The sequence below is a fragment of the Squalius cephalus genome (assembly GCF_949319135.1).
Source record: "Squalius cephalus genome assembly, chromosome: 23".
NCBI classification, from domain to species: Eukaryota; Metazoa; Chordata; class Actinopteri; order Cypriniformes; family Leuciscidae; genus Squalius; species Squalius cephalus.
The window spans coordinates 6,732,276-6,756,090 of NC_137144.1; the positions used below are offsets into that span (position 1 = coordinate 6,732,276).

The 23,815-nt window shown below is 37.5% G+C and overlaps 3 protein-coding genes across 8 annotated transcripts in view; 1 reads left to right on the top strand and 2 right to left on the bottom strand.

Annotated features, from left to right (window-relative positions):
- kif21a (kinesin family member 21A) overlaps positions 1-2,196 on the bottom strand; it is a 69,823-nt gene extending 67,627 nt beyond the window's left edge. For 4 of the 6 annotated variants that reach the window (XM_079859582.1, XM_079859585.1, XM_079859581.1 and 1 more), the window contains exon 1: positions 1,882-2,180. In XM_079859582.1, coding sequence (XP_079715708.1) covers positions 1,882-1,925 — 44 coding nt within the window. In that variant the 5' untranslated portion in view covers positions 1,926-2,180. Of the gene's footprint in view, positions 1-1,881 lie in introns of all 6 variants that reach the window. The other 2 variants (XM_079859584.1, XM_079859583.1) reach the window with 1 other exon arrangement.
- Positions 2,197-5,785: 3,589 nt separating this feature from the next.
- On the bottom strand, positions 5,786-23,293 carry slc2a13b (solute carrier family 2 member 13b). The gene is made up of 13 exons (XM_079860178.1): positions 23,156-23,293; positions 21,756-22,240; positions 21,502-21,661; positions 16,543-16,748; positions 15,237-15,345; positions 14,676-14,839; positions 14,361-14,481; positions 12,519-12,644; positions 11,525-11,643; positions 11,266-11,418; positions 8,911-9,074; positions 7,176-7,244; positions 5,786-6,957 (listed from the first exon to the last, which is right to left on the bottom strand). The coding sequence occupies exons 2-13, from the start codon at positions 22,207-22,209 to the stop codon at positions 6,949-6,951; spliced, it is 1,854 nt and encodes a 617-aa protein (XP_079716304.1). The 5' UTR covers positions 22,210-22,240; positions 23,156-23,293; the 3' UTR covers positions 5,786-6,948.
- The window catches only part of lrrk2 (leucine-rich repeat kinase 2), an 82,365-nt gene continuing 81,795 nt past the window's right edge, over positions 23,246-23,815 (top strand). The window contains exon 1 of the mRNA XM_079860177.1: positions 23,246-23,667. Coding sequence (XP_079716303.1) covers positions 23,532-23,667 — 136 coding nt within the window. The 5' untranslated portion in view covers positions 23,246-23,531. The remainder of the gene's footprint in view (positions 23,668-23,815) is intronic.

Sequence of the window (23,815 nt, forward strand, 5' to 3'; positions counted from 1 at the left end):
TTGGCTACACTATTGACAATTCGGCTAAATTTTCACGAATGTGACCGCTCCTTAATAAGAAAACATCTATATTACTGCAATTGTAAACTATTTCTAATAAACTATCAAATAAATAGAAATAGCTTCTCAACCGCAGTATCAGGCATCAGGTCACATGGGCAACACAGTCTTCACTCCCATTGGTTGTCGGCACATTGTCATGCTGCGCATTTGCATTCACTTGAACTTTGCATCGCCAATGTGCTCGGCCACTCAGGTTTCCAACTCTTGATGAAAATGAATGACGTAGGCCAAAAACATCCTAAATCATGTCCTCTCATTACAAACGGAATCTGGACGTGCTGCATTTCATCATGTGACCGACCAGCGTCAGTTACGTCACTCTACTGTCAGTCACAATCCTCTCCCACAGGGCGGCGCTCAGTTTTCTAGGCACTTGTACAGTGTATTGCTTTGGGCTCTCGGTTGAAATCGAGTTCAGAGCCCCCCAATGCCAGTGGACCCCCATCCCCCCCCTCTAAGCAACGGCCCTGCTCTCCCGTATCCTCATGGGATAGTAAAGTGTCCATCATATGTGCACTACTCCTTTCACGTTCTAATTTTCGCTTACTATACAGTAGGGATTAGGGAAGTATGCAAGTTTGGATGAAACTGCACTTGCTGCAACTGAACTACACAAACACAGTCTCAAAACAAAAAATGAGCTTCAAAAAAAGTAAGCAGCATCTGTATTCGCTAGGGGTGTCACAATATATCGTGTCACAATATGTCGCAATACAAAAATGCAACAATATATATCGTGGATAGTGACAATATTTATTGTGTATAATTCACCCACAAAATTACTGTGTGAGAAAGAATTCAAGTTCACAGAGTTTCAGTGTCAGTACTACATTAAACTATTATATAATGTTGAATATAATGTATAATAATGTAATGGGGGAATATGTGTGTGTCCTGATAATGCCAGATATCTTCTGTTACCAGTAAAAAGTGGCCTACATTATTTTAAATATATCTAGTCAGTGAGTGCAAGCATATTCGTCTAAAATTATTATGTATTTTCAGGTCCAGAATCAGGAATATTGTAATATGTATCGAAATATGTATTGAATCGTGACATGAGGGTATCGTTACACCCCTAGTATTCGCATGTAGAGTATGTTGTTTGCCTTATGGTCACTGCAAATCCCTGTTAGTCAAAACCGTCCCATCCAGGGATGACAAACACACGACTTTGCCGTTGCTTCTTTTATCCACCTTTTTCCGAACATGCCCACAGTGTTTAAGATTTGGAAAGCACATCCGGTTTGGGGAAGTTCCACTCAGAAAGACTGAAAAAATTTATTTCAAATCATAAGGTTGCACTACAAATAATCCTTATCCATCAGTTTCACTGAATGAGCTGTACAATTTCCTTCATGTTTTATCAACAGCGTTACGCTTCGTATTTTATTGTGATATATGGTATCACAAGAATATCTGTGGGAGATTTTGAAAATGCTTATTATTCGCGCAAAGCATCATGGGGCGTAGGAAAAAGTTTGCGCCGCGTTTGTTTGCCCCGCCCTTTGTGAAATCTCATTGGTCAAATATAACCCCGGTTACGCGTGAAATATCATTTCTGGCTGGAAGTGTAATTTTGTGCGTAGTTAGGCGTTTTCAACATAGACATGTTGCTGAAAACTTCCCATCGGAAATAATTTTGAATTAATTTTGCAGTGCAAAAAAAAAAATGTTAGTCTTAATTATTATGCAAACCACAACATACTCTTAATTGTTTCTATTAATTCTAGGGTGACTGTGCTTCGCACACGTGCATGGGTGCAGCAGGTGACAGCATGAGTGCACATCAGTAACGCACACTAGCTAGTGCCCTACCTGAGCGCCACCCGGACTGTGCTCTCGTCCTGTCCGCTTGACATGATTCAGATCTTCATCGATCGCACAGCAATCCGATCGATCCTGAAGTGCGCAGCCTCTATGCGGCGTTGACCGAGTTCAGCTCATGTGCGGATCCCCTCTGCCATGTCTCAGGCTGTGAGTCCCTGCACCAGCTACAGCAGAGATGCAGCACGATCACGCATTCTCACTCGCTCATGCAGCGCTCCTGTGCTGTGCGTGTCCTGATCTCATCTGATCTACATGCTCACTTCATGAGGTCCCAGCCGCAATGCGTCACCAAACCACGCCTCCTTCACGACCCTTGGAGGGTGACGTCATTATTCGCATGCAAATCTGTCTATTCGGCTTCTATTATGATCGATATAATAGCAGTAGAGTCTAGGTATAATTCCTTAATCAGATATGTATTGATCTCCGAACATGCAGATATCAGTTGCAGTGATATGCCTATTACTTTTTTACTCTGAAGTCATTTCTGTAAAATTTATTTGAAACCTAATTATTTTATCTGGTCAAATTCATACACATACAAGCAAATATGACAAATCTAAACGATGTTTTAATATTTATTAAAATAGTTTAATAAAGTTATCATGTTACTAAATGTATTTTGTTGATTTGGCCTCTTATAAACAAGTAATATATGTGTGTGTGTGTGTGTGTGTGTGTGTGTGTGTATACAATTTCATGTAATTGAAGAGGAATAATTGGTATGTAATTTATTTATTTGTATTATAAATTTTGTTGAATATTGTATCATAACTAAATATATCTTACACTGTAACCCTATACTTTTGTGTGGATTTTTTTTTTTCTGAGACAATAACAAAATTCAACTAAATAATAAATTAAAACAATAAAAATGCACCACAGTTGCAAACTGGGCAATTCACTCAATTCACTTGTCTTAACCACAATTTATTGTTCAGAAAATTAGCTAAATTTAAGCAAACACAGTACATAAACAACCATTGCTCTAAAACAAACAAACTTCAAAGACAGAATGAAGTTTGATATGATGAATCATAATAAAACACGAGTTGCATGAGCGATTTCTTCAAAGATCTGCTGAGAAATATAATAATAAATGCATCTGTAGCTCATGAGGAAGAGGAGGCTTCAGCTGCTGCTTCACTGCGAAACTCTTTTAGGAGAATATTGCAGAAATGAAAAGCTGGTATTTTTGCTCCTGCTCAAACTGCAAACACAAGAAGAAGTGTCTTGAGAACGAGTCCATCAGGCTCATGTTTAGTCCAGATTTCAATGTTTGGTCTCACATTAAACTCAAACGAACCGGGAGACTACTTTTTTTTTTTTTTTTTTGCTATTTTAATCATTATCTTAGTAAATACAACTTAATGTATATTACAATAGATATTAGTGTTTAAAACAATATTAGAATTTTAGTGTAAATATAAATATTTGTATTGTTTTATATAATAATAAATAAGCAAAAAATCACATACTGTATATATTAGCAGTAAATCGTGTTGATGATGATGATGATGATGGTGTTGATGGTGATGATGGTGTTGGGCGCTCTCCTGTCTTGCTCATTCATTTGATCTGTTTTTTAAGCCCAAATCAATGCATTGAAATATTACAATAAAATAGCGTTGGTTTATTAATAGCACATTTAAATATTAACTCAAGTGCATGTATTAGACACACGTCACACATCTTATAAAAGGGTTTTGGTGCAATGTTTGTAAAGTTCACTGGTTGTCACAGTGTCATTCAACAGTTTCCTTAAACTCGATGCACTTTCAACTGTAAATCACTGAGTGCATAATGAAGGAAAGTTCGGCAGCAGGAGCTCTAGAGTCTCGACCTCCTGCCAAACTTCAGTGTCCAGTTACTGGCTCTCAGATTACCAGAGCCGGCCCTCACTGCAGGAGACACACACTGAAGTACAGTACAAGTGCTACACACACTTTACACCAATACTGTACACATCAGCTCCCTGCTAATGAGACACACTGAAGCCACAAACCCCATGCTGTTTGTTGTGAGAACTATACTAAAACTAAAAACTAAAAATGTAAAACTTTTTATGTGTTTTGGTCGTTCATTTACACGACAACAGAGGTTTGGGGTCTGAAAACGCAGCGTTTTGAAAATGGGTTTCAAAGTGCAAGTTTTTGAAAAGATCATTATAGTTTCCGTGTAAAAAAAAAAAAACTGAATTTGTGAAAGTCTATAGGTGAGTGGCATCGCCAACTACTGGCCTGGCATGAATAATACAGCGTTTTTTAATCGTTTTCACGGATCCCTGTGTTCTATGGAGCTTATATTATGACAAAATGATTTGAATTTGAATTGTGTAAATTTGAATTATTTGCAAGTGTAATCTAACAAAATTGAATTTTAGGTGGTAGTTTAAATAGTTCTGAATTTGATTTTAAACGAATATTGAACATTTGAAATTTAACAAATTGAAATGTTTTTATGGCTGAATTTTATAGACATGTATTTTCAAACAGCTTGTTTTTTTGTTCTGAATTCTTATACTGCAAATATTCAGTTTAAAAAAATACAGATTCAAGTTTTCAAGATGAAGAAATTCGGAACTTCAAATTCAGTTTTCTAAAATTCAATCTCAAAAATTCAAACTCAAAAATTCAGATCTTACAGAAGGTCACAGGTCATCCACAGGGAAGAGTAAAGGATCTCAGATAAGTCGAACAGAGCATTTTGGCTAGTTTTCTGCCGCAAACGCGGTGGTGGTTCAAGAGAATCCGTGTATCTTTCGGTCAGTGGTTTTTTATTTAATATTAAGAGTAGAAAAATGAGAAAACAGCTTGAGTATTAGATTTCTAATATTCTAGTAATAATAGTCCGCTGCAGCAGTTGCACGGAGCTTACAAAACTTAACGCGTGTATTGCAACTATAGGCTACATTTCATTTTCTCATAAAACAACTAGACTAACGAATGGCTCGGTACAACAGAAGAGCCTAGAAAGGGCTTTTTCTCTGTGTAGACCAGCAGTTGGTCTGAATTTGCTATAACTATAGCCTATTTTCCGGACTGTATAGGCTAAGTCAAGTTTTATCATGAAACACGCTGTGATTTATTCCAAAGTGACTCAGACATATATAATGCATTTAACGTTAAATAATCTAAATGTTGACTTTCAAAAGTAGGCGCGCCAAGAAGGCTATTCGCTGTATTTTGGTTCATTTTTGGTGAGCGCCAGAAAGATCTAAAGAGACCGAGACGCGCTAAAGCAGCGCATCATGTTGTTTTATTTATTTTTCAATGGCATGAAAGTCATTGTAGTCATTTTGAATGTACACAAATAAAAATATACATTATATATATATATATATATTATACATACATCAAGATCTGAATTTTTGAGTTTGAATTTTTGAGATGGAATTTTAGAAAACTGAATTTGAAGTTCCGAATTTCTTCATATTGAAAACTTGAATCTGTATTTTTTTAAAGTGAATATTTGCAGTATAAGAATTCAGAACAAAAAAACAAGCTGTTTGAAAATACATGTCTATAAAATTCAGCCATAAAAACATTTCAATTTGTTAAATTTCAAATGTTCAATATTCGTTTAAAATAAATCAAATTCAGAACTATTTAAACTACCACCTAATTGTTGTCGTCTGTACACGAGGAACGCAAAGAAAAAAATTTCTGTTTTTCATCATTGTCGTGTAAACATACTCTTAATCTATTGTTTAATAAACCTGCCATTGTATATTATGATTATTGCTTTTGTTCCTCATTTGTAATAGCTTTGGATAAAAGCCTCTGCTAAATGCATAAATGTGAATATAAACATAAAATTAGTCCAGTATGGTCATTTTAAACAACTAAAAAAAAAAAGGAATTGTAAAAAATGAATGAACATGAAATAATTTATGTCAAAATGTGTTGTATTATTTAATTCAAATGAATCTTAAACATACATTCTTCAATTTTTTATGTTTATAGCTAGAAAATACAAATTCACATTTTATAATCTCAAATTCAATCCTAAATCCCATATTTGCAAAAATCGCAAACCTCATGTAAAATGATACAGAAAATAAAACCGCTCAATTCACTTTGATCTCCTGACAATCAACACTTTACTCAAATCTTACAGTGGGATTCACATTACAGAATATACACTGAATGACCAAAGAAGAACAAGAAAACAGATTCAAATAGGCAAATCTTTAAGAGTCAATGACTGGATCATTATTGCAGTGATTATTATTTCTAGTATCTTATTTCTTCTAACCCTGACTGATGGAGTGTGTAGCTTTTCATTTCTTAAACAACCATGTAGGAAGACACATCATGTTCATATTCCAGATTCATATGTCAAGATTCATCAGACTCAAACTGTGGAACAATGGTTGAGAGGGAGCATGAAGAATCATTTTCACAGATATATTAGTGTATATTATACTATGTTATATTAAGTAAATTTCCCTGTGGTCCAGAGGTGTGAATATACCACCAGATTTGATGTTCACACAGTATTTTGTTTGTAAGTCAGTGAAACAGAGGGCTGTGGATCAGTGTCCTGCACCGGGCTAAATGAGGGGAACAGGGGCCAGAGCAGGTCAGAGCGGGTCAGAGCGGGTGAGAGAGGGTCAGAGCGGGTCAGAGCGGGTCAAAGATGGTCACAGAGGGTCAGAGCGGGACATGACTGAACAGGTTTCAGCCCGACGGAGCCGAGACCTGCTGAGTTACAGACTAACTTGACCACCTTAAAAATGGATTTATTCATGAAAATGAACAAATACAGGATTGCAGTTTTCAGCAGCAATTTGATCTTCATAGAGTCACATCAGGAACTTAATCTACACATTAGATCGCGTCTAAACTATTGAGATGTTCTGTGATCGAGAACACCAGAATCAGAAGTAACAACAAGCTCATATAATTTGATGCATGTAACAAAAATGACGTGTGCACAGAAAGACACATATCAAAACTCCTAAATAAGTACAAAATCTGCATCAGAAATGAAATATGACACAACAGTTTGATTATTTCCAATGAATCTTCAAGTCCACATGCAACGGCATCATTACTGCAACTGCAGCAGAGAAACAGTGATCAAACAACAACAGTTGATTCACAGATTGAAGCTCTACTAACATCTTCTAATCACCACTGAACCTTTTTCTTTTTACTTGTTCCCCAGTTAATAATAATAATAATAATAATAATAAGTAAAAATGTGGTATTTAATGCATAACAATATTGTATGTAATATTATTTGGAGTGTGGAAAAACGTTTGTACTGATACTCACAGATATGTAGGAAATTCTGCCCTCTGGTTCCAGAGTGGAATAATGCAACGCTCCAAACTCCAGTCGGGGCTGGAACAGCAAACACTGCCAGCTTCATTCAACTGCAGTCTACAATGTCATACTGACACCAAGGGCCAGATTTACTGAACAGGGCAAATTAGCATGAGCGTGCAATTCCCCCCCCTCCATATAAAAAAAGTTATTATATGAAATAGATATATTCCAAAACACGTTTCACTCTAAAACGGTGAGAAAATCAAAGCCATAAATCTAAACAAGTTGTTTTTCAAATTTGAGGCTGATATCTCAAAGAATTAGCTTTTAGTAAGAGTTTGTTTGGCTGCAGTACCAAACGCTTCCACTAGATGAAATTCATCTCCTATTGATTTCCAATGCGTTCATTTTTGTCCACGAACAATCCAAGCGTGAATATTTTTTTCAGGACCATTTAACCTTTTCGAATCATGTCTATGATGTTTGTGTGTGTGTGTTCACACAGCAAGTGCAAAACCATTACCAAGTTTCGTACCATTTCAAAGAAGTAAAAAATTAAACAACAACAACAAAAAAAAAACGTAAAATGTTTTGGGTCAAAAATGACCAAGCAGCATCAAAGGTTTAAGACATGCTTTTTTGGGGCGGTAAATAATGGCGCAAACGCCGGTAAATTGACTAGCTCAACCCTTAGTAAATCACCTTGCATGACTCATTGAAATATTCTCCTCCCATAAATTTTGCGTCTGAAATAGGAAAATCCAACAAATGCATATGCAATAAGATCAGCTGCAAAAATCACATCCAGTGCTAATTTTTCACTGCGTGTCTTTCGTTTTTTTAACGCCAAAAAAGGGGTTCTGGTGCAAGCTGTTAGTAAATCTGGCCTCAAGTGTACAAACTCATTGTTCACCACCACCACCACAACCTGCCCGCATCCTGAACCACGTCCACAATTCAGCCAACATGAAAAATCTGCCATCATTTATTTCCAGTTTGCTGTTATTTTTATTTAATTTTAAATCATATTTTTTTATACAAATGTTTATATATACATTGTATACATATTATACATATAATTCATGTTTGTTTTATGGTGCTTTTATAGTGTGTTTTGTTGGAGCTCATTGTCACTATAAACTGTCACTGTATGGAAACAAATATATTTAATTCTTTAAAAAAAAGAAAAATTGGAATGACACGAGTGGGACAGAATTTTCATTTTTGGGTGAATTATTCCTTTAAATATGGGGTTCAGACCGTGTGTGTTCATTTTTGTGTACAATATGAATTCAAAGTTTAGAATTAGAATTTCAAGAAGAGGAATGTTCAGCAGTGAAAAGAACAAACTCCCAATAGTTTAATCATGTATTAGTATATGCACATGGCTCGCACTCCAGAGCGCTGATTTGTATAACAATCACTTCCTGTTATCATCAATCCAGTCAGTCCTGCTGCGCATGACGCATAACTTAAGTAAACAAAACCCTAACACTGCCAATCTGTACATGTGCAAATACAACCACCAGAGAAATATCAGATAACATCTTGATAAAATCTACAATGTTTAGGGAGAATCAATGTATTTGAACTGAATCAGTTCAGTCAACTAGACTGTTGAATCTCTGGAATGAGAACCACAGCATCCCACACACCATGAATCATCTCATCAGGAAAGACAGAGCAGAATCTATTCATCATCCGTGACGTCTCCGTCAGAGTGGTAGTTTCCTCCCGTTACCCTGGTGTAGTGAACGCCCTGACTCCCGCTGGCTCCACAGCTGCAGAGTCGCCCACCGAACCGAGACTCGATCTCCTCCAAGCGCAGACCCTTGGTCTCCGGCAAACAGCCCAGCACGAACACGAAGCCCAGCACAGCCAGACTGGAGTACAGGAAGAACGCACCTGGACAAAAGAAACATTCAAGAGGAAAACTAAGATCATTTTCACATTTTCACATTTCAACAATAGTCTACATACAACTATTAACCACATTAGTTGTTTGTGTACATTGTTAAATTGTGGCGTCACTGAGGTCAGATAAATCCCATCACATAGAGACTCTTTCACCAAGATATCATCATATAGAGACTGTGTCTGTTCCCCGAAATAGGAAATACAAAAAACACCCAAACCCATTTAAGGGTAAAACTTTTATCAATTTTCAACAAATAAAAAAATAGAGATAATACAGATGAGCAAATGCTAAAGCTTGGGTTGCTGAATATTCGATCCCTTACTTCAAAAGCACTCATTGTTAATGATATGATTACAGACTATAATCTAGATGTGCTGTGTTGACAGAAACCTGGCTAAAACCAAACGATTACATGACTTTAAATGAGTCCACCCCACAAGATCACTGTTATAAACATGAGCCTCGTCTGAAAGGAAAAGGGGGAGGTGTTGCTGTAATTTAGCAATATCTTCTGAGAGTAATTAAACACTGAGCCAATGACCAAACCAAACAGAGAATAAACCAATAACAACATAACACAGAGCAAAGGAAGCACATGACATAACCAGGAACATGACAAAACTAGGAACTATGACAATAACACAATAAAAGACATGAAAACCTAAACGTGATTCAAAACCCAAAACCAAACCTGACAACAATGCACTATTATAACTACCAAGAACAATTTAAAAACAGCATAGCAACATACCTTAAACAGTCAGAACACCTTAGCAACAACCCAGCTAGAATACTCCAGCAACCGCATTGTAACACACAAGAAACCACCTGAACACCCCATCAATCACATACAACAACCTAGCAAAGTGCATAACAACATGCTTACAAACACTCAGAACACCTTAGCAACCACCCAGCCAGAACCATCCTAGCAACCCACCAAACACTACTTTAGAAACCACCCGTGCACCCAATTGACTGCATAGCAACTACCCAGAACAACCTAGCAACTGCATGATGTTATTGATATATTCACATAACTATAGAACCAATTCTTAATGCGCATGTGAACGCCATCAGCGTTTCTCACAGGTTCGCGTTTAAAAGTCTGTGTAAAGAGAATGGTGTCTTCTTGGCGGCCCCTAATTTAATAACAAATGATCGTTGCGACGGAAGTGAATCAATCAAAACTAACTTTAGCTGGAAAATAACTTTATTAAAGAACCGCTATAAAGCCAAAACAATCTTACCTTAAATTATACGTTTATCTCTGTAAAGCTGCTTTGAAACAATCGACATTGTTAAAAGCGCTATATAAATGAAGATGACTTGACTTGACTTGATGCACAAAGACACTCAGAAGATCTAAGCAAATTTGGCAATGCCCTGGCATACACATAGAATAGCAACCGCAACACAATGTCCTAGCAACCACCAAGAGCACCCAAGCAACCATATAGATCAACTCAGCAACAGCATGACAACATGCTTTACCTTTAGCGACCCTAGCAATGCCCTGGCAACCACCCAGAATGCCTGAGAAACTACATCACAATGTCTTAGAACAACCTAGTAACTGCATAGCAACCCCCTAGCAACCATATGGCAATATTCTGATGTCCAGTGTTGCTGAGCAGAAATACATAATCATGTTTGGCTTGTTCTCCCCAAGGTTGCGTTGGATTTTCTCCTCAGCGTAAAGGTTAAGATGTTCATCTGTCTCTGTTTTCCATTTTCGTAGAGTTAGTTTGTGGAGTAAATATATAGACTATAATCTGTGTGTTTACACAGCTTTTTTCAAAATGGTGCTGGTGTTTCGTGTGCGTTCGGCCAACCAGCGTACACTAACGTCACTGTAGTTCCTATAGCGCTGGCTTAGACTGACTCTGAAGTAGGAGCTGAATTAGTTCTTCCAAAAGGAGTTCCTAGAACTAAAATAGTTCCTAGTTCCTGCGATGCAAACATGCCAAAATGCGGGTACTTCCACCAATAGTTCTAGGAACTATGAAAAGGTTCCTCCGGTGAGAAAGTTAATCTGGTCCTCCTTTTGTCTAGATTGGACATTCAGAGGCTCCTAGTGAACGTGATCACGTCATCAAGCTAAGATCAGCATTGTCATTAGATTTTTATTATTCATGTTGTGTTCAGTGTCTTGTGTGTGTGTGTCGTGTGTTGTACCATAGTATGTGAGGTACTGGGCCACATGGAGAAATGTCAGAGACACAAGGACGTTGCAGATCCAGTTGACCCCGGCAGAGCAGGCGTTCCCTGTACTGCGAGCCCACAGCGGGTAGATCTCAGAGTTCACCGTCCAGGGCATCGGACCCATTCCTGCTCACACACACACACACAATCTGACATCAGTGCAGTGCCTACAGACGCCTCGAACTTCATTAACAGTTACTTTAAACTCCAGCTGAACTGAGAGAAGTCTCACCTGGGGCAAAGAAGGCCAGATACAGCACCAGACCCAGCAGAACAATCCAGGAATAAGACGTTGGGCAGTAGTTATAGGCCCAGAACAATCCTGCGCTCTCCTGTGTGCCATTGGAACACCTCCATAAAACATGAACAAGACAACACTTAATCAAACTACAATATAATACTGTTCATTTCAGTAAGTAGAGTTGTGAAATTCAACATTTCGGTTGTTCTTTTTAATAAATCATATGCACCCTCATGAAAATGAAGTTCACTTTAGTATACTTTTAAAAAAGGAGTACTATGGAAATAATATACTTTAAAAGGTTATACTTAAGTGTGAACTGAATGTAATGTTATCGGAAACTTAATTGCATGTTCTTTATAATTGAACGGAAATGTGTTATAGTTTAAATTTATATTAAATGCAATTAGTTGAACTAAAGAGTGCTTTTTGACCCACTTATGTACATACTTTTATGTAATTTCATAATTACTTTTTTGAAAATACTGCTGAATGTACTGACAAGAATTTAGCCTATGGTAAACTTTAATATACATTAATGTAATTTCTATTGAAACTTGTATGTCATGCATTTAAATATATTTATAACTACACATTTGTAAAGACGAAGATACAATTTAGTACATTTAAAATATATTAACTGTATTAAAATGTAATATTAAATAGCACACTACAGTTAAAATGATAATCAAGCACTTTACATGTGCTTTTATGTTACTCAACACATTAAAAAAGTGCACTTCAATCTTTCTTGACGAAAGATTATTAAACAATTATTTAAAATGACTTTTAGTTTGACATTATAACAAAGTACACGTTAATTTTTCTTTAAGTGTATAGGGAAAGTAAATACACTTAATTGGCCTTCTATTTCATTACTATTATATTATTTGCATGTACAGTTTTGATCAAGTGCACATTCGGTACAATTAAGTGGAAAGTGCACTACTTTTTCCCAAAGGCAGGGATTGAAGAGAGGTTTCACCTGCCGGCTGCAGAGGTCTCAGTGTTGGCCGCAGACACAGGCACACATGAGGACTCCACCACTGATGTGCCGTTCACACCGTAGCAGAAACCACACGCAGGATCCAGCATGCAGGATTCACAGAACCTTCACAGAAACAAACTTCATTTAAATGTCAAGTAGAACATTCAAGATTCAGAGTTTTACAGAATTCTGAAAGGAAATTTCAATTTACTGAACTCTTAAAATCCACATAATAAACAATTACATATAAATCGTTCAAAATACATCTACCATAAGCTAAAGGCATAGTGCACACCAAAATAAAAAGTCATCATTTACTTACCCTCATTTTATTTCAAAAGTGTATGACTTTGTAAATGATGATAGAATTTTCATCCCTTTAAGTTCAGTAGAAGCACACAAGTGTGACCAACATTTTTACAAAACTGAATAATAGTGTAATTCCAGCTGAAGAACTACACTACCCATAATCCCGAAGAGAGCTTTACAAATCAGAGAAGTTGCTGTTATACAGTTGGAATGAGACAGTGCCAGAGTATTGTTGATAACATGAGTCTCTTGCACAGTGTCCTAACCAGAAGCAACCCGGCGACACAATAAAAGTTCTCTTTTCCATGTTAATCAGAGTGTTTGTCCTAACAAAGAACACCAGGGGATTCTATTTTAGAAACGGTTTCCATTTTCGGAGACATCATGGCTAGAACAACATACAAATACTGATTACGTACTTTATTTAATGTTAAAAGAATTTAATGTGAGTTTGAATATAATTTTGCGCGACTTTTATAGTCATACTGAAAGCGACATAATTCACCCGAGATCTTGAAAATAAACTTAAAGGTATAGTTCACCTCAAAATGAAAATTCTGTCATTAATTACTCACCCTCGTGTCGTTCCAAACCCGTAAGACTTTTGTTCATCTTCAGAACACAAATGAAGATATTTTAATGAAATCTGAGAGCTTTCTGTCCCTCCATTGACAGCTACGCAACTACCACTTTGATGCTTCAAAAAGTGCGTAAAGAGATCATAAATCTAATCCATATAATTGAGCGGTTTAGTCTGAATTTTCTGAAGACACTTGATTGCTTTATATGATGAACAGATTTAATTTAGGCTTTTATTCACATAAACATTGATCAGTGAAAACATAAACAGAGGCTCAACCGAACCTGCCTGACGTGCGAGAAGAAACCTCATTGGTTCTTGCTGATGCTCAAACATGATGCGTAACACGAGAATGAACCTCATTGGTTCTCGCACGTCAATCAAACATGCTTGAGCTTCTGTTTATCATAACCGTGAGTTGATGAATGTTTATATGTGAATAAAAGCCTAAATTAAATCTGTTCATCATATAAAGCGATCGTGTCTCTCCAGAAAATTTGGACTAAACCGCTCAATTCATATGGATTATTTTTACGATCTCTTATAAACTTTTTGTTGCGTCAAAGTGTCATTTGCGTAGCTGTCAATGGAGGGACAGAAAGCTCTCAGATTTCATTAAAAATCAAGATGAACATGTGGAAGGACATGAGGGTGAGTAAATGATGACAACTATCCCTTTAACTGTGAACTCAGTGTGAACAAAAAGCAAGTGACAAAGATCGTTTCAGTCTCTCAGTATGTATTTTTAATAATGTTAAAATGGTGTAATATTTGTGAATTTGATTATATAAGCAGATATTTGTATATATCTGAATATTCAGCAGTAATCTTCAAACATATTGTATGGTATATTCATTTCATTTGTCTTTATTTTTTTCTAATTTGTGGACATAGTCCTAATCCAGGTACAATCCTTAGGTCAATCTAGTCTACTAATATGTAAAACTCACCCATAATGAACGCATGTGGAGTTGTGGAGGGAGGTGTCACTAGGGTGAAAGGTCACGGGTGGAGAGGCCTGAGCCGAGAGCAGAAAACCAGCAGCGAGAACCATCAGACTTACAGCGGTACCTGAGGAATTCACAGCCAACAATCATTACTACATACTTAAAAACATTTGGAAGAAATGAAGATGGTTTCTGTCATTTTAGGTAGTTCTTATCACGCTGACGTATATGTTCGAGTTTTCAGGGAAGTGGAGACGAGTCGCCCATCTTTGTTACAGTCTATGGTAAGAACCCATGTCTGTGCTTCTGAATCCTCACCTAGTATGCTTCCTAGAGTCAGCTTCCTGCGGCCCACCCTCTCCACGAGCCAAACGCCCACCAGAGTAAACATGAAGTTGGTGAAGGCTGTGGCGGCCGCCAGCCAGATGGCCATGTGATCGTCCTGCACGCCAGACATCTGAATAATGGTGGCACTGTAGTACCTGCAGCATCCAACCACATCATCTCATTCCCTTCAAATACACTGTTACATAAGCGGACTTCACGGAGCTCATTATCTTCAAAATAGCATGTTATCACACTAGTACTTTTCCGCAGTATGCAGTATGTATAATGTGAACAGTATGCATATTTTCTCTATCATACCAACTGAAAGCTGCCTGGTTTGAAAGTAATGCATCACTTCACTATTGACAATGGACCCTTTTTGCCGGCAAAATCTGCTAATGTGAACACGCCTTGAGAACAACAACTCTACTTAAAAAAATTAAGTACACCGTGTAAACTGTGTAGTATGCAGTAAATTATTCAATTCTGGAATATAGTCTTATTACAGGGAGTCATATGGACTCTGATGAAGTCATGTGACTCGTCACCTACATGACGGTGTTGATTCCCGAGAGCTGCTGGAACATCTGTAGGCCACATCCCACGATGAGCGCTCGACGTGTCGGAGCGTATGTTAGGATTCGCCACAACACTGGACCACCTACATCATCATCAAGAATCAATCAGGACATCAGTCAATCAAATGGTATCATCGTTCTACACAATTGTCAGAGTTTACACAAATTAAAATCTAGTAATTTGTGATTACTTGATTAGGTTTTTAAAAAAGTAATTTTGATTCACTAATGAGGCTTTCAGACTAATTAGTGAACTTCATGTCACTTAGGATTAATCAATTCACTGGATTCTAAAAGTTTGGAATAATTCAGATTTATTAATGTTTTTGAAAGAAGTCTCTTCTGCTCACTAAGGCTGCATTTATTCGATCCAAAATACAGTAAAAACAGAAACATTGTGAAATATAACAATTAAAAAAAAAAAAAAGGTTTAATTTGAAGATATGTTAAAATGTTATTTATTCCTGTGATCAAAGCTGAATTTTCAGCATCATTACTCCAGTCTTCAGTGTCACATGATCCTTCACAAATCATTATAATATGAAGATTTGCCACTCAAGAAACATTTCTTGCAGTTGTGCTGCTTAATATTTTTGTGGAACTGTGAAACACTACCATTCAAAAGTAAGATAAACATATAAAAAACTAAATATTCAACATGGACACATTAAACTGATCAAAAGTGACAGTAAAGACATTTATAATGTTACAAAACATTTCCATCTCAAATAAATGCTGATTTTGAACATTCTATTCATAAAAGAATCCTGAAAAAAAAAAAAAATCACGGTTTCCACAAGAATATTAAAAAGTATTTTCAACATTGATTTGATAATAATAACAATCATTATTAATAATTTAGCAGCAAATTATATTGCTTTCTGAAGGATCAAGGAGACTAAAGACTGGAGTAATAATTCTGAATATTAAGCTTTGATCACAAGAATAAATTAAATTTTAAAATATAGAAAATTGTAATAATAGTTAACAATATTTTTGTTTTACTGTATTTTTGATCAAATAAATGCAGCCTTGGTGAGCAGAAGAGACTTCTTTCAAAAACATTACAAATCCAAACTTTTGACCAGTCATGTATAAGTGTGTGTTAAATGAATATAAATTTTAAATTATTTACTCAAAATTCACTTCAAAAGAATGATTCACTGACAAATCTGCTATCACTATGGCTTGTGAGCCATGGCCTGAAAAACACAATTTAATATAAGATATTTTCCAGGTTTTCTGTGAAGGTTCATCATGCGATGTCATCATGATCTCACCAGAAGAATCATTCCTCTCCTCCTCAATGCTGCTCCGTATGCTCTCATACTCGTCCTCCACATTTACTCCTCCGCGGATCTGACTGAGCACCAGCCGAGCCTTCTGGGTCTCTCCGTTCTGCAGGAGCCAGCGAGGACTCTCGGGGAGGAAGAGGAATCCCGAGAACTGCAGGGCGGCGGGAACAACAGACAAACCCAACATATATCTATACATAAACACAAAAATCATTCAAAAATCATTACAACAAGTCCTTTTGCACCTCGTTTTTAATCTCACATTCTCATTTTTAACTCTACGCTACTTTTCCTAGAGAATGTCTGAAGCACTGTAGCTCAATAAACAGAAGATTGAAACGCTTTGATTGATTAAACATGAATATTAAACGCATCACTATGACAATATGTGGTTTATCTGAGTTCTTCAAGTCTTCTTGGGTATTTTCATGATAATAAAATATATTTATACTTCAATGCTAATCGACATAGCCATTATCACTGTATAACAGTTTCCATTTCCATCGAGGCAGCCGTAGCACTTTGTATAAAAGAAAAAAATCCTAAACACTCAAAATAGTAATCAAAGAGGTTAGATCAGATGTTTTAACAGGCTGTTTTTTTATTTTACATTTAGACACCTTTGTGTATAGCACATTGAAGGCCTTGGGACTGAGATACATAATGGGGGTGCAGGGTTTACCTTTTAAGAAATGTTATGGAAATGGTATGGTTATGGTTTTAGATTTTGCTCAAAGCAATAAACTAATAAAAACAATGTACATAATCTAATAATCAAAATCAAAACTCATAACATGAGGACAAAAAGTCATTTCAAAGTTGTTTTGTCTTCCTTTGCCATCTCTAAATCATTTTCCAAATTCTAACATTGTTTATTATGAAATGCATCTGCAGCTATGACGCTTTATGTTTTTAGCGAGAGAAGCAAAGCACACGGAGCGGAAAGGGCTTGAATGATGCACTTTTGGCTCTAGGTGAAAATATTGTAGATATAGCTCCAAAAGATCATTACAATAAACAACCATGAGTGCTTGTGGTGTGAACCGCTCCGTTGTTTTGACACGCTGCTAACTGTAAACTGTGGAAACTGTAAAATGTCCCGCGGTCCGGATGGAATCCTGCCCTGGTCCACCATTTGAATAACACGGCTGTATAGAATACTATGAAATAATATGTTGTGTGCCTTATTCTGTGTAAGAAGCCACATTGGCTCACAGAAGGATGTTTTCAAACACTCAACTGACGTTATGAAGTGAGTTTGGAGTAAAAACCTGTTGTCTTTTGTTGGACAAGAGGTTCATAAATGCTTTTCATGTTTGGAAAGATGTTTGACGCGTTGCTTTTTCAAATGCATGTTATAAGCGACTCAAACATGCTTTCAGATGAAGCAGCGTTTACTACTGATCACAGAGCCTTGCTGCACTGACAAGCTGCGCATCATTTATATTTCAGGGTGCTGCTATGCAGTTGGTAAGGTGTTTTGGCAATAAGTCTGGTCACTCAGTTTCCCTGAGAGTAAGAGAACGGGTGTTGCGCCTAGCTAGGCACTAGGGCTGAACGATATTCTGTTTTAACATCGACATCGCGATGTGCGAATGAGTGATAGTCACATCGCCGGAACATGCGATGTGAAGGGTAGAAGCACCCATAATGTATTAAGAGAACGGTAGCACCAGGGTAGCACACAGTAAACACGAGTTTGTTGTATGGCTTTTTGCTGTGGTGACTTACTTTCCGCGTGCCTGCACAGTGATTGTTTCGCTGTGCCGCAGCTCACCGCGCTCACAGCCAACATTAAAAATGGGCGACGAAGAGAATCCGCCACAAAAATAAATAAAAATGAAGTCAAAATCAGCTATTTGGGACTATTTCGTCTACAAAAAGGAGGATGTTGACCAAAAAGAGGTACTTTGCTGGAGTGTTATAAAGTTGTGGATGGTTGTCTTTTTAAAAAAGTCTTTTATTTTTCGTGTTCACATTTATGAGGAAAAAACAATGTTACGTGACAGTTCTCCATTACGGACGCGACCGTTATGAAAGCGGCACTAAAAGACTGCTTTAAAACTTTCACAGAGACCTCAAACAGAAAGCACAAAGCCTTTCTTTAAAGCGAATTTCATCTTGTATTAATTGTATCTTAATTTTAATCAGTGTTTCATTATCCAATTTCCTGGATTTAATAAATAAAAAGTAAATATAGCAGACATAATCACGACACGGAGGCGTCAGCGCCTGAACTGGAGCTTGCTATCATCCATGAACCGAAACTCAGCGTATAAGGTAGCCTACTCGCCTCACACAGCTTAAAAAAAAAAGAAAAAAAAAAAAAAAGAAATATATCTATTATCTACAGAAATCTCTACTTTTAAACAGAACCATTCAAAACAAAATACAACTATGTAATCCGTATGAAAAGTGCATTTCTCTCCTGCGCGATCACTACTGCGAAGATCGCGAGTCAGTATTGTCAACTTCATCTTTACAGAAAACACTTGTTTATTAATATACAATTAAAATGTCTCATTGTAATATTTTACATATTCATAATCATTACTTTTGCTGGTTCTTTGTGACAGCTTTTAGGTGCCGTTTACATGAACGCGTCACTGCATCAGCACTGAAAACATACGAGAGAAAGAGAGAGAGAGAGAGAGAGAGAGAGAGAGAGAGAGAGAGAGAGAGAGAGAGAGAGAGAGAGAGAGAGAGAGAGAGAGAGAGAATAATATATATTTTTTTACTTATTTTGAGGAATTATAGCCTAATGAGCAACAAACTGTTAAGAGCGTCGCCACGTTGGATGGCGTAGAATGTTCACCGAATTCTGACAGAAATATGTTCTAATTTTGGAATAAAATATTAAGTGGCCTTTTTGTCACTTGTAATGAAGCTTGCTTATTAGTGAAATTATTAATATCATGGAATGGTAATTATTGACTTTAGCCTGGATTGATGGCTCGCAATATCGCAATATATATCGTTGGGAAAAAAATATCGCAATGTAATTTTTTTTCCAATATCGTGCAGCCCTACTAGGCACTATGGGAAATGCACTCTGGTTGAGTGCAGCTCTTGAGTGGGCGAGGTCCAGGCACGGGGCGCACTCGCTGTGACTGTCTCCGTCGTGCAGAGGGGCTCCGCACGTGGCACAGTCGGTGAGAGGCATTTGAAACAACACTCTCAGAAAATTTGCTCTTTAGCAGGTGTCGCGGCGGCTTCTCTCGCCGGATAGCTGCAGGTTAACGGCGAATTCAGGGAGCCGGTGCCGGTCCTCTCACTTTGCTTAGCTGGCAGGTCACTCGTTCCACTCCAAGATGCACTTCGACGCGAGATCTTTGGAGAAGTCAACGATGTGAAGGTCGCTGAAGGAGATTCAATCTGATTCCATGGCGAGCTGGCCAGGCTTATATAGTCATAAACCACGCCCCTTGGGGCGGCCTCTGACGCGCAAAGCTAGACACTCTGCTCTATGCTCGCTGTGCAGCTGCACTGCGTTTTAAAATAAAGGCTTCAATATTCTCGAGAAAAGGAGTTTTCCCATAGCGTCAAGCTAGATGCAACACTCGTTCCCTTACTCTCAAGGAACCAAGGTTACGTTAGTAACCGAATATGTTTATTATTGTTAACTAAAACAATTAAAAATGTTTTTTTGTTCAATTAAATAAAGCTGGAATAAAATAGAATATAATTATTAAAGGTACACTGTGTAGGAATTTCTCCCATCTAGTGGTGAAATTGTATTTTTGCATTCAAACGAATAGTGCTCTCTAGCGCCTCTCTTTCTCAAATGCGTGTTGCAACTACGGTAACTGTTATGTACCAAGAAGCTATGACAACATGTCTTCCAATAGCACTTCATCGAGTTTAACTATACATGTTCTACTGTTATGCTGCCTATATAATGAATTACACAACCAAGCAATGAAAAAAGCTTGTAATTTAGACTGTAACATTGACTTACCTGTCGAGAAGAAAGCAGGCAACTTCCCTTTCAAAGTCTTTCTCCTTCATTAGCTCTTTCCACCTGGGAAAACCTATCCCGATATTTACCCTCGTTTTTTGAATTCGCCAGTCACGTTTCCTTTTAAATTCTATTTTTTGTTGAAAAAAATTTGCTTTTGTTTTTGTTCTCCTGTGGCTCGGCATAAGTATGATCCTGCATTAAGAAGTACCGTGCAGTGCAGTCTTTCAAATTTGCCAGGGCAGTGACAAGCGCCTCTCACTGATCTCCTTGTCCGTTTCAGCTGGTTTCAGTCACTTGACGCTGGCTCTGAACGAAAACGCGTTGTGGAAACACGTTGAGGTAGGCTAATGCTTTTTGTCCCTCTCTGTTATTATTGTTTTTCAAAATGGCGGAACGACATGGAAGTCTCCTTGGACTTACCCGTCCAATGTAAATAAAGATAAGAAATTCTTCGCTTACGAGGATAAGTCAAATCATTGACAGAGGTAATTTTACACCAATGAGGACATATTTATGAATAAAGACATTGATTTTAGCTAATAAAATACTTTGTGTAAAATAAAACTACACAGTGTACCTTTAAGCTTTAAAAAACTGTTATTAAATTTAATATGTTGACTTGGCAACTAAATGATATAAAATAAGTTTAAGTATACTGAAATGACTAAAAATGAAATAAAAATGAAATATGTATAGGCATGAGCCACTTTAAATTCATTTTTGAATATTTTGTTATATAATATTAATTACATATATTTTATTTAAAATAAATTATAAATAATAATAAATAATAGAAAACTACTGAGCTCTTTTTACGAATCGTATTGTGTTGGAGCATTTTTGCCACTCAAAGTAGATAATTCTGAGCTGATGGTAGAAAAAATATACCTGTTGTAGCACAATAAAATATATATAAAAAAAATGATTGTTGTTTTTTTTATATAGAAAAAGATTTAAGAGGTAAAGCTTCCATTTGAACCCACCTCCAGCCATCATGGGGCAGGTAGCTAAAGACCCCGTCCACCACGCTGGCTACGAACTGCCCACCAGTGATAAAGAGAGTGTTAATGGTGACCAGCTGACCTCGGAGATGAGAAGGGGACACCTCAGCGATGTACACGGGCACAGTCATGGATGCAATTCCTAAAAACACAGAAGACGTGAAAGAAGGAAAAGGCACACAAACTGAATTCACATAGCTTCCCATATACTGCAGTAAGGCTACAGAATGAATTACCTATGCCAAAGCCAACTGTGAGCCTTCCACACAGAAGAACCTCTTTGCTGTGTGCGACACTCAGGATGATTCCTCCAGCAGTGAAGATGAAGCTAGCGAGCAGAATGCAGATTCTTCGGCCGAAAAGCCCGTTGAGAAACCCTCCAGCCAGAGCGGAAAGAGCCGCAGCGCCAACAGTGATGGAGACCAGCAGCTCCTGCCACAGAGAGCTCAGGTTCATCTCTCTCTTCAGCAGAAGCATGGCTCCAGACACCACTCCTGTGTCATAGCCAAACAAGAATCCACCCAGAGCCGAGAAGAAAGCCAGGGTGTACACGAAACATGGGGTGGCGTGCTGGATCTGATCTGTGGATGTGGACACGTCATTTTCTTGGTAGTTGGTTTGGACATTAGATGGCGTTTTTATCAAACTCCTTTCGTCCTCAACTCTCCTGTCTCCTGTCAGCTCCTCCATTCTCTAGACATTACCGTACGCACATTGACTCCTATGACAAAGAAAACACCTTGAGATCATCACATGACATGATCAACAAAAGCCATTGCCTAGCCCAACCCAGAATGCACACGTTGACATTGCACACACCTCAAACCACAGTTAAACATAAATTTGCTAATTAAATATTGGTTACTTGGCTTAAGGCCTATGCTAAAATTCTTGCATAGCATTCTTCAACATATGCACTGTACAGCGAAATCAATCTGATGTTGTGGAAAAGACTATGAATATTCAACAATACACTTTAACAGTAATTAGCGACCAAATTGTTCTTTTGAATCGGTTCTATGTAATAATTCAGTCGAACCGATTCGTATTATCGTTTGCGAATGACTCAATAGTAGGCTAGCATTTGCCCGTTGGCACAATATAGCCTAACATCTAGTGATGGACTACAGTGTTTATTTATTTTGCTACTTTGGCACTAGCATAGCGGACTACTAAATCGGACTCAAATGAATCACTGAATCATTTTAGGAATCTGTTCGCCATGGCGAACTCTTTGAACGAACCGATTCGCTAAAATTAAGTGGACTTTAAACAAACTCCGATTATAATAGAAAAGAAACTCGAGTCGAAATTGCGATTTAGCGTGCATGTAAAAAGGTTTCACTTCGTAAACACGATATTTTGCTGTGTTTATACTACAAAAATACATCGAAATTAAAAAGTCGCGAAATACATATTTACGTTGATACGCATGTTTTAGCATTCCATTAAAGATTTGTAGTATCTTTATTCATAATCTTAAAATATTGATTCATAAAACATGAACGTACCACGTCCTATGCACACTACACATACTGTAGCAATAGCTAACGTGCTAAAAAATGAAAAAATACAGGTTATATGCATGTGAAATAACTTCAAATCCGTATATTTGCCTTCTCCCTCTGTAACCTACCAGCAAGACGCTTTTCTGGGTGCCATTCGCTTTAATAAGGGACTCGGGTTTTCTTGCTTTCACTCTGTTGTGCTCGAACAGGAAGTTTGTGAATTCTTGCAGTCATATGATTCATAACGCAGCGCGAGGAGGACCACAGCTGCTAACATGACCAGGATCTCTTCTTTACCAAACCGAGAATGAAATCGGGAACTAAAGATTAGTCATATCAGTCTTTACAGTAGCATAACTCGTGTTGTGATTTGCATAAATATGTCAGAAGAGCGTGTGCGCTGTGAAACAGATGATGGTCTGCAGGAGCAACGCGGTGTCCACATGGTCAGTGAGGATCAGAAGGGGCTTTAAAGCTCAGTTTGATGTCAGATAGCAGAAGATCATGGCTGATAAAGAGGAGTTGGGGATCAGACTGAAGAAGCTGCTGGTGAGGTTGAATCTTCAAGAGGGGAAACAGCTGGGCACCATGGTCCAGATCATACAGGACCTGCTGTTCCTGTCCCATACAGATCACTGTGGTGAGTTCTTGACCACCGAAACTGGAAATCTGTAGCCTGTGCTTTGTTAACATTTCTGATGCTTTCAACTAGTCTTAATATATAGCTAGACTGAGAGCAATGCAAACTTTCAGACCCCCCTCTCTGGGCTTTTTCCAAAGGGACATTT

Coding starts and splice junctions, on each gene's coding strand:
- slc2a13b (XM_079860178.1), bottom strand. CDS start 22,209: ATGGAGGAGCTGACAGGAGACAGGAGAGTTGAGGACGAAAGGAGTTTG. Junction 14,840..15,236: donor TCGGGAATCAACACCGTCAT/GTAGGTGACGAG, acceptor TGGATGCTGCAG/GTACTACAGTGCCACCATTA. Junction 7,245..8,910: donor AGGGCGTTCACTACACCAGG/GTAACGGGAGGA, acceptor TTGCTGTTCCAG/CCCCGACTGGAGTTTGGAGC.